Source organism: Triplophysa rosa, linkage group LG22 (assembly GCF_024868665.1).
Source record: "Triplophysa rosa linkage group LG22, Trosa_1v2, whole genome shotgun sequence".
In the NCBI taxonomy this organism is placed as follows: domain Eukaryota; kingdom Metazoa; phylum Chordata; class Actinopteri; order Cypriniformes; family Nemacheilidae; genus Triplophysa; species Triplophysa rosa.
In genome coordinates, this window is record NC_079911.1 from 15038996 (window position 1) to 15050270 (window position 11275).

At 38.3% G+C, this 11275-nt stretch overlaps 2 protein-coding genes across 12 annotated transcripts in view; one reads left to right on the top strand and one right to left on the bottom strand.

Annotated features, from left to right (window-relative positions):
* ryr1a (ryanodine receptor 1a (skeletal)) overlaps positions 1–6193 on the top strand; it is a 44054-nt gene extending 37861 nt beyond the window's left edge. For all 11 annotated transcript variants that reach the window (XM_057320371.1, XM_057320374.1, XM_057320377.1 and 8 more), the window contains 16 exons: positions 370–1661; positions 1750–1820; positions 2446–2614; positions 2708–2794; positions 2928–3179; positions 3259–3389; positions 3479–3521; positions 3592–3728; positions 3843–3903; positions 3987–4133; positions 4364–4498; positions 4643–4799; positions 4949–5013; positions 5117–5217; positions 5309–5360; positions 5702–6193. In XM_057320371.1, coding sequence (XP_057176354.1) covers positions 370–1661; positions 1750–1820; positions 2446–2614; positions 2708–2794; positions 2928–3179; positions 3259–3389; positions 3479–3521; positions 3592–3728; positions 3843–3903; positions 3987–4133; positions 4364–4498; positions 4643–4799; positions 4949–5013; positions 5117–5217; positions 5309–5360; positions 5702–5797 — 2996 coding nt within the window. In that variant the 3' untranslated portion in view covers positions 5798–6193. The remainder of the gene's footprint in view (positions 1–369; positions 1662–1749; positions 1821–2445; positions 2615–2707; positions 2795–2927; positions 3180–3258; positions 3390–3478; positions 3522–3591; positions 3729–3842; positions 3904–3986; positions 4134–4363; positions 4499–4642; positions 4800–4948; positions 5014–5116; positions 5218–5308; positions 5361–5701) is intronic.
* A 160-nt stretch (positions 6194–6353) lies between these two features.
* Positions 6354–11270, bottom strand: il2rga (interleukin 2 receptor, gamma a). Its single transcript, XM_057320383.1, has 8 exons — positions 11242–11270; positions 10072–10162; positions 9805–9977; positions 9574–9710; positions 8717–8885; positions 8432–8531; positions 8214–8310; positions 6354–7843 (listed from the first exon to the last, which is right to left on the bottom strand). Exons 2-8 carry the CDS (start codon positions 10119–10121, stop codon positions 7649–7651), a joined length of 921 nt encoding a protein of 306 aa, XP_057176366.1. The 5' UTR covers positions 10122–10162; positions 11242–11270; the 3' UTR covers positions 6354–7648.
* Positions 11271–11275: the final 5 nt, after the last annotated feature.

Here is an 11275-nt window from a genome sequence, read left to right on the forward strand (position 1 = left end):
GCCTTAACGGGATAGTTGAAATAAAAATTCTGTCATAATTTACTCTTATCATTTCAAAACTGTATGACTTACTGTCTTCTGCAGATCACAAAAAAAGATATTTTGAAGGATGTTGGTAACCAACCATGGCGGTACCCATTCACTTGCATTGTTTTTGTGTCCCGCCATTCTTCAGTTACCAACAGTCTTCAAAATATCTTCTTTTGTGTTCTGCAGAAGACAGAAAGTCATACAGTTTTGAAATGACAAGAGGGTGAGTAAATGATGACAGAATTTTCCTTTTTGGAGGCATTATCCCTTTAAGCTCGCTCTGCATTGATCTCAATTGATTTTATATTCAGTATGTTATATATTTTCTGTGTTTGACAGGTAATATTGTAAATGGCACCATTGCTCGCCAAATGGTGGACATGCTTGTGGAATCTTCTAGTAACGTGGAAATGATCCTCAAATTCTTCGACATGTTCCTAAAGCTGAAGGACATTGTTGCGTCTGACGCCTTCCGTGACTACGTGACCGACCCTAGAGGTTTGATATCCAAAAAGGACTTTCAGAAAGCCATGGACAGTCAGAAACAATACACCCCATCGGAGATCCAGTTCCTGTTGTCCTGCTCGGAAGCAGATGAGAACGAGATGATCAATTACGAAGAGTTCTCCAACCGCTTCCAAGAGCCGGCAAAAGACATCGGTTTTAACATCGCTGTGCTGCTAACCAACCTCTCCGAGCACGTCCCTCATGATACCAGATTGCAAAACTTCCTCGAACAGGCTGAGAGCGTTCTGAACTATTTCCGCCCCTTCTTGGGCCGGATTGAGATAATGGGTGCCAGCAGAAAGATTGAAAGAATCTACTTTGAGATCAGCGAGGTGAATCGTAAACAGTGGGAGATGCCTCAGGTGAAAGAGTCCAAGCGTCAGTTCATATTTGACGTGGTCAACGAAGGTGGCGAGTCGGAGAAGATGGAGCTTTTTGTCAACTTCTGTGAGGACACCATCTTCGAGATGAACATCGCTTCGCAGATTTCCGAGCAGGACGAGGAAGAGAAAGAGGAAGATGATGAGGAAGATGCCGAAGGAGGAGATGGAGGCGACGAAGAAGGCGGTGGAGAGGACGGCCAGAAGGAATCAAGCTCCGCCTTTGCGGATTTCATCAAAAGCGTCATGAATTTCCTGGGATTGTTTACCTTTCGTAATATTCGCAGACAGTATCGCAGGCTCAGGAAGATGACCATCAAGGAAATGGTGGTAGGCCTCGCAACTTTCCTCTGGACAATCCTCATGGGCATCCTCCATTTCATCTACAGCGTCTGTAAAGGTTTCTTCCTGCTCATCTGGCAAACTCTGTTTGGAGGTGGTTTAGTCGAAGGGGCCAAAAACATCACGGTGACCGAGATACTAGCCAGCATGCCGGATCCCACACAGGATGAGGTGCACGGAGACCTGCCTGGAGAACCAAGGAGTGGAGAGGAAAAGGAAATGGGAGGAATAACAGACTCCATGGACGCAGGAGGTGGAGAGGAAGAAGATGAAGACAATCAAGAAAGTGACGGTGGGAAAATTCCGGGTATCGATACGCCTGGTGGGCTTGGAGATATGGGTGACACGACCCCCGTGGAACCACCTACTCCAGAGGGCACTCCATTACTAAAGAGGAAAATGGTATGGTGCTTATTCAACTCATTTTCTATCTTTAAGCCACACAACTTTCATTTACACAAATGTTGTTTCTTGAATTTTTGTGCTGCAGCAGCCAGAAGAAGCCGGACCTGTGCAACCTCCTGCTATTGAAGAACCTCCTCCTGAACCAGAGAAAGCAGAGTGAGTGACCACCATACGTCCCTCCATATCTGAAAAGTTGGTTTCAGTGCTATTAATAATACCACAGATACTACAAGACTGGAAAAAAACTATATTAACCAGTGTTGAAGGGGTGATGGAATGAAGATTGTAGAGTTTGTTTTGAATCCTTGTTTTTTAGTTTTAGTTTTGCGAATCTTTCGAACCACTACAGTAGCTGACAAAGGACAACGATGTCATCACATTTTCGCTTGTTTGCCAAAGGAGATAACATATTTAAGAAACACGCTCTATAGAGCAGTTTGTCCCTTTAAGACTACTGTAGAAACAGCATGGCGTATTCCATGCAAGGGGATAAAAATAGCTCATTCTAAGGTAAAAAAAAATGCGCCTCATTATTCAAGGTCTTCATACACCTCTGAAGACATAGTTATGTATATTATACGGTATTGCATTTCTGTCAATAGATCCTCCTAAATATTACACACAGCACTTTTAACATTTACAGCAAATAGAAGCTTGAAAATGGTGAAAAATATATCATAAAAATTTTATGTAAAATCTTGATTTAAAAAAATGCATTTACTACCATGGACTATGCTGTGTACTTTTTACATTTTTACTGATCGTCTGTCATATGTAACAGCACTGAGAATGGTGAGAAGGTAGAGAAGAAAGCAGAAGCCAAGCCTGAGCCGATACCGGAGGAACCAAAACCTGAGACAGCCACCAAAACCAAGAAGAAGAAGAAACCCGCTAAAGGAGCCGGATTTGAGCTCTGGAATGAGCTAGATGTTCAAAGAAATAAATTCATGGTAGGAGAAAAACGTAATTGACTTTATTTACATTTGTCTTAATCTTTGATGATGGAATTGATTTTTGATTCACTCTTAACCTTACATTTTCAGAACTGTTTGTCCCGCAACTTCTACAACATTCGTTTCCTGGCTCTGTTCCTCGCCTTTGCCCTCAACTTTATTCTGCTCTTCTACAAGGTCTGGTTTTGCCTTTTTATTGTTTATTTTGTATATTCAAACCTGTATTAATAATTAACTTCCTTAATATTGTGTAGAACTACTTTCTTACACCACATTTTAGAGTTGTTTATTCATGATCTTGTTTCCTCAGGTATCAGATACCCCTCCCAATGTTGAAGACTTTGACGGCTCGGGTGTCTTTGAAGGCTCTGGACTGTTTGAAGGTTCCGGTGAGGAGTCTGAAGGCTCTGGTGTAGATGATTTCGGGGAAGACGATGAGGAAGGTCCTGTTTATTTTTTCCTGGAAGAGAGCACAGGATACATGCAGCCCACCATGTCTGGCCTGGCAATTCTGCACACCGTCATTGCATTTATAACCATCATCGGATACAACTGCCTCAAGGTTTTAAACCTCTGTTTAGTCCGTTTACTGTCCTTGAACTTCAGGATTCTTACAATCAATACTTTATTGTGCCTATTAGATTCCGCTGGTCATCTTTAAGAGAGAGAAGGAATTGGCAAGAAAGCTGGAGTTTGATGGTCTTTATATCACAGAACAGCCGGAAGATGATGACATCAAGGGCCAGTGGGACAGACTGGTACTTAACACACCGTAAGTGCTGAGAGATGCTCTTCTATATGAGTCATTTTTAATTCATTCCTGTTGCTCAATTCGTAAAGCTTTTGCGTTTATTGTTATAGGTCTTTCCCCACCAACTACTGGGACAAGTTTGTGAAGCGAAAGGTAAGCTTACTCTTGTTAGTTCACATTTGGAAGTGAATGCATTTATTGCTGATCGTTCTTTCCGCTCAAGGTGCTGGATAAATATGGGGATATTTACGGACGTGAGCGAATTGCTGAGCTGTTGGGGATGGATCTGGCATCACTGGATGTCAGCAAACAACAGACAGACAAGAAACACGAAGAGCCAGACAACTCTATGCTCGCATGGTATTCAAACAACAGCACAGCTAAACCAATGAATGTGCATGATCCTGTAACATTATATTTATTTAGGATCATAATACCAAATAATTGCATTTTTGTTCCATGTTTTATTTTCAGGTTCACCGCCATTGACATAAAATATCAGATTTGGAAATTCGGAGTTGTGTTTACAGACAATGTAAGTCATTTGTTCCGAGTTGTTATGAAAGATCTGAACGTTTTCCATGTTGTCATTAGCACTGATGTGTTTTCTGTTGACAGACATTCCTCTACCTGGTGTGGTACACCGTGATGTCACTTCTGGGACATTACAACAACTTCTTTTTTGCCTGTCACCTGCTTGACATCGCGATGGGGGTCAAGACCCTGCGCACCATTTTGTCCTCGGTCACGCACAACGGAAAACAGGTACAGACAGGAACACTGCAAACTGCAAAACTCAAACCAACTCAAAACATTGAAATGGTTTCAGATCTGATTTGGCTGTTTTTCTTTCATTTGTAATGTACAGAACTTAAACCAAAATTGTATTTTTAGTGTTAAGTTACCCAAGTTAACAGCCCAGCTAACATGTATTTGTCATTAAGGTGTATAAGATGTAAACCTTTCTAACGTTTGACGCTTGTGTATTGTTTCAGTTAATGATGACTGTGGGTTTGCTGGCCGTGGTTGTGTACCTCTACACTGTGGTGGCCTTCAACTTCTTCAGGAAGTTCTATAATAAGAGCGAAGATGAGGATGAACCAGACATGAAGTGTGACGACATGATGACGGTGACTGTTTAAGGATTTCTAACTGTTCTACATAATCTGTCTTGTGAAGTATTTTCACTATAACTTCTGCTTTTGTTGAACACCTGCAATAACAATCCCTGTGAATCTCTCTCTGCCTTTTTCTCTCGCTCTCTCGTTCTGTAGTGTTATCTGTTCCACATGTACGTGGGTGTGCGAGCAGGAGGAGGTATAGGAGATGAGATTGAGGACCCAGCAGGTGACGAGTATGAACTCTATCGTGTGGTCTTCGACATCACCTTCTTCTTCTTTGTCATTGTCATCCTGCTCGCCATCATTCAGGGTAAAATGTCTCTCAATTCGTATTTGAGTTTCATTCAAAACTGCAAACTGTGAATACATGTCCTCCTGAATTACATTTAAATAAAAAAGGTGGAAACACTACAACTTTGAGATTCATTGCTAACTCATATCTGTCCCATGTCTGCACAGGTTTAATCATTGATGCCTTTGGTGAACTGAGAGACCAGCAAGAACAAGTCAAAGAAGACATGGAGGTACTAATTTTAATACTATATTTATACATTAAAAGGCTTTTTGTAATATATTTATGCATTATTGCTTGTGTGACTGACTTAACACCTTATGCCACTTCTCCAGACCAAGTGCTTTATATGTGGAATAGGGAGTGATTACTTTGATACAACTCCACATGGCTTTGAGACCCATACGCTTGAGGAGCATAACCTGGCCAATTACATGTGAGTAATGCAGTCTTTTAAACGCCGTTATGAAATCACGGTCTCTCTCTCACACATATGCAAACAGCACAGACCTTTCTCTCTTCACTAGGTTCTTCCTGATGTATTTAATCAACAAAGATGAAACTGAGCACACTGGACAGGTAAGACATTGATAGCTATTATTCAGCACACATGCCACTTAATGTGATCACTTCACTGATTCACATGCACATTTCCAGATCAGATTATTTTTGATTTAATTCATATTTTTCATTATTTCTTTTAACACATTTTGAAAGTTGCATTTAATAGCAAGTGACGTTTTTGTTGGTACAGATGTTCTGTAAACTGCCTTTATATGGCCATGGGCTAGATGTGCAACACCAGAATCATTGGTGTAGGACTAATGGAATGTACATGATATGTAGTTAAGTTTGAGTTGCCTTGCATTAAAGTATCTGCCAATGCAAATATATGAATAATCGTGAATGTGTTTCAACAGGAGTCGTATGTATGGAAGCTGTACCAGGAGAGGTGCTGGGATTTCTTTCCTGCTGGAGATTGCTTTAGAAAACAATATGAAGATCAGCTTGGATAAATCCAAGATAATCTACAGACATTTACATTTATTCATTTGGCAGACGCGCTACTAGGATTAAAGCTGGAGTAAGCAAAGGAGAGAATGAACAACAACAATATATTTTTTTAGACAGACAGACAGACAGTCAGTCAGACAATTATTGGTTAGTCAAATAAATGCAGAACAGGTATATTTTGAGCTGTTTTTTGAAAGTTGTGAAGGATGCTGCAGTTCGGGTGGAGGCTGGAAGTTCATTCCACCACGGGGGGAACATTTAAGCACATTAACACACTTTCTCTCCCTTTATTTTGTCCCCCAATAACACAAAGTTAATTCATCTGATATTATATTAGCACATACAGTAAATAGAAAGTCTGCAAGTTTTATAAATTAATATAAGTTTTGAACTTATATTACTCATTTGAGCATAGTTTATTTTCTTTTACTGTAGATGTGGGATGAACCATATTTATGCATTGTTTGTCTTTGTGTTTGTGAAATAGCAGTCATGGATTTTATGTCATGTAAAAGTAAAATGGTTACTGCCACTAACAGATTTTTTATAAGTGAACTAAAACACTTTAGCTTGTGTGGTGATTGAGACCATATTAGGAGAAATGTGATTAGACAATTAGAGATTGCTCTAGTCTTACAGAATAATTTATTACACAATATGTCTCTGCAGTCCTACACTTTGTTTACTGTGAGTGGTATTTATTTATAGTAGGTTTTTGAGATATAGTAGGTAAAACTTTATAAAAGTTCACAATTAGCCCTATTCTAATTGTTTATAAAGTGTCTGGTTAAGACAGATACACAAATATAACTTAGCCAGAACCTAATTTGTTTTGATTTTGGAAAATATTGGCCTATAAAAACTTTAATTGTCTTTGATAAGTAGCCGAGTTGAAGATCAACACAAGCTGCACAAACAGAAGCATCTATTGTTAAGTAAATCAATAAATGGATCAATAACAGCAAATCAATCATAGATGTTGCAATTCACTCTAGGCGTACTTTTTATTGAATTATTGCAAATGAATTACATTCAATTTGACACATCAAATACAGTATGTGTTCAAATATCTTAAACAGCAGTTTCACATACATTAAACAAAATGTTCTAGCATCTGTCATAGAACAAAACTAATTATATTAAAGTGGGAGAAAATATAAAAAAAGTTAAAAGTTTCCAAAAACGATGTCAGAGACTGATAGATATGAGTCGTTCAATACAGATTCTGAGTATATACTGTACATATCAGAGGCTTTATCTATAGCTGCTTGCGTTATACTTTCCACAGTGGTGACCCTGGGCTACAACCTTTTTAATCTCTTTTTAATCTCTAGAGCGTTTAACCGTTATTCTGCACCACCCCAAAAAATATGTTGTTCTTGACTGTCATATCAAAATAAACTACAAAAATGCCCTAAAACCAGTCTCTCTCCTTATTCTGAGCAGCATGAGTTACACATAACATTAATCTGAAAAAAAACAAATAATACAATTTTGACCTATATGTATGGACTCGTATAACAAAATGTTCATACTGTATAAAACACAAACATGTTTTAAAATCGACTTCTTTTCCACCACAATATATAGCATTATCATATCTGTCATATCTCAAGAAACGAAAAGATTTGAGAAAACGTTTAATAGCTATATTTTTACCTAACTACCCAACACTAACACACTATCTCTCCTAACACTTTTTCATCTAAAAGATACGATGTTAGAAAGAAGGTGTTAGGACAGAATGAGACCGTGTTAGGAGAGATAGTGTGTTTGACTAACTTCTAACAGACTGTCATCTAAACTGGATTATATGCCTGACATGGAGACTGAATCGGGGAGGTCTCGGCAGGTCAAGGTATGGTGGAGGCAGATGAATAGGTCTGCATGCATTGATAATCTGATGACAGATCTGTTGGGATTGAGAGGACACTTCCGCTGTCACTGCTCGACTGGGACACTATTCTGTACTCGCGCACAGGACAGGCACGCTCGGTGAAATTGGGTTTGAAGCCTTTCTCCAGGTCTTTGGAGATGGAGAGCCATTTCTGTGTGACAAAGGAAACATGTAGACACGCTCATTCTCCTTGCACAGAGATGTACCACTTTGGATTACCACTCCACTATTCGTGGATGATCAAAGTAAAAGTTTACCCCAAAATAAAGTTTCTGTCATCATTTACTCACCTTCTCGTCATTTCAAACCTGTATGACTTTTTTCCTTCCACAGAACACAAAAGAAGATATTCTGAAGAATGTCGTTAACCGGCACCCATTCACTTGCATTGGTTTTGTGTCCATACAATGGAAGTGAATGGGTGCCGGTGCTGTTTGGCTACCAACTTTCTTCACAATATCTCCTTTTCACCAATATCTCAATTATGTAAAATTGGAAGTGATCGGTAATGAGATATTTACCTCTACGTTGCCATCATAGTTGTCGAAAAACGCAGCAAGGTATTTGCTCACATTTTGCCCTGCGTTTGGCACCACCGGTATCAAGATTATCCTTAATCTATGGAGGATCACATTATAAAAGAAATTAACATTTTTTTCTGAAAAACTTTAGGCTAAGGAGATGTTTAAACGTGTAAACGTAAATAAACAAAGGGATAAATACAGTATATGATACAAACCTTTCACTGTGGACCAGCAAGCAGGAGAGTATGATGAGCATTATTGTAGCTCCTACTGTACACAGCACCACTGATGTCATAGACATTGAAACTGGGCTATCTGGGAAAATCACAGAGATTTGCTGTTGGTTAGGAGTCATGAAGAAGCCCATTTGCAATCTCTGGCCATTTATTAAATATTTTGGCAAATTTTATAATGTTTCCGGATATCTCAGAATGTAGTCACTACTAAAGTTACCAGATAGCAGCAAATAAGATGATATAAGATTATTCCTGTGTCAGTACCTGTGTTATTGTTGGGCTTTGAAGGTCCCCAGTACACCGGCTCGCTCCAGTCGCTCCAAAACTTGGACTCTCCACAAGCTGACCCCACCCGGGCCCTGACTTGGAACTCGTACCGTTTTTTGGAGGGGAAGGGTAAGCTGAAGAAGTTTATGTTGGATGGTTTTTTGTTCTGTGGAGAGAATAAAGATGTCATCTTTCTAGTAATTGTTTGTCACAGCACCTTAGGTGAGATGACCTTTCTCAAAAAACACTGTTGAATGGTTGAATGGAAGCCGGTGAACATGCCTGGGAGACCGGTTTAAACCATATTAGAATGGCAAAAAAACACAGGTTGGTTTATTTTTTAGTAGAGACCATACCATCTAGCTGTCATATAAAATATCGTTTTATTGAAGGACAGCAACAATATCACAGTGTGATAAAGGACATCGTTCACAAAACAATAAAATTGTCCTTTTAGGCATTTTATTAAAAGAACAGTTCACCCAAAAATGAAAATTCTGTCATTATTTACTCACCCCCAGTTCCAAACCTGTATACATTTCTTTGTTCTGCTGAACACAAAGGAAGATATTTGGAAGAATTTCAGTAACCAAACAGATTTAATCTCCCATTTACTGCCATAGTAGGGAAAATAAATACTATGGGAGTCAATGGGGGATGATATCTGTTTTGTTAATGACATTCTTCCAAATATCTTCCTTTGTGTTTAGCAGAACAAAGAAATGTATACAGGTTTGGAACAAACTGAAGGTGAGTAAATGATGACAGAATGTTCAATTTTGCGTGAACTATCCCTTTAAGTTTGACCTTAATCTTGAATTAAACTCAGAACTGTTTCGTTTATAACAATTTACCTGCCAGTCCATGTTGCCCATCCTGTGGCGAACTTCACTTTCAATGCAGTTCTTGTTTTGCGTAACATTCCAATAAAGCCACAGTTCGGTGTCCTTTCTCGCCTCAACAGTCAGGTTATACGGAGGATAAAGCTTCACTATTAGCCACAAAGTAAAAAGTGTGAATTTATTAAATACTTACCAATTCTATACAGTTTACATAATGAATGACTAACTGCTGATTTCTTATACCCTGTTGTTTCAGTTGATGCGTCTGCTTTGTCGCCAAACTGCCGTTGTTATAATACAACCACGTGTCTAGCGAACTGAATCTTTGAGTTTCAGTGTATGGAAACACGCAGCCCATATTAACACCGTTCATCTTGTGATATTTAGGACATTTCAGTTGGTCATAATTCGCAAACCTAGGAGAAATCACACGCATTAGTCCTAAAGCGTTCATCCAAAAATGCAAGGATGCAAAAATGCATTTCTGTTGTGTGTGTTTATGTTAAATACCTGAACTCAAATGTGTAATGGTGCTTTTGGTTTCCCTGCTCAGTCCACATACAATTCACATATTCCAGATTTATGACAAGGCAGTTTATGTCTAGGTGAAAATGAGAGAAATGGAGGATGTGAAAAACATGGCACTAATTATTTTAACTATTCGCCCAACATTGAAAATTAGAACTAAAGTTAGGGAATTAATTATTTAGTAGCAAACTGTAAAGGTTTATTTTTAGATTCATTTTAAAGGGATAGTTCACCCCAAAATGAAAATTCTTTCATCATTTACTCACCCTCTTGTCTTCTTACTTCAGCAGAGCAAAAGAAAATATTTTGAAGAAAGTTGGTAACCGAATAGCACCGGCACCCATTCACTTCTATTGTGTTTATGGATACAAAACCAATGCGAGTGAATGGGTACCGCTGTTGTTTGGTTACCAACATTCTACAAAATATCTTCTTTTGTGTTCTGCAGAATTAAAGAAAGTCACACAGGTTTGAAATGACAAGAGGGTGTGTAAATGACGACAGAATTTTCATTTTTGGGTGAACTATCCCTTTAACAACAAATGTCAAGTCAGTTGTACTGCGTGTTGATTATCAGGGCCCTGAACCTCTGAACTAGAAACTAGCATTTTAAAAAATAAACAGGAAGTAGAGAACAAAAAATATAGATTTTTATAGATAAACACTTTTTGCTTTCCAAATCTCACATTACAATCTTTCAGAAGCATTCTTAGATGATGTTGTTTAGTTCATTATATGAAAGTTAGTAAAGTTTAAAGAAAGTAAAGGTTAACTAAAATGGCTTCAAGGCCATGTTGCGTATGCTATGCGCAAGATCAGACATATTGGAAACCAAGTTATCGAAACATCGTGTTTACAAGGTCAATTCTCCTAATGAAATATTCTGTCTCCAGACATTTGTGGCCCAACACATTGCGTTTTAATATACTTTTTACCAACTTCATAGAAACACACTACCTCCGTACTTTTATGGTACATAAAATAAGACATTAATGTAATCATTTAAAATCCTTGAAAACTTTGTTTTGTTTGGTAGCCTACTTTTGATATTACTTTTGTATTTTATAAACTAATTACCATGCATTTTGGAAAAAAGAACATAGTATTACAAGAAAAAAGAATTTTGTTTTAAAATGTAAGTACAATACTCACTTGGATTGGATGATGCTAATGAAGGAATGTTCCA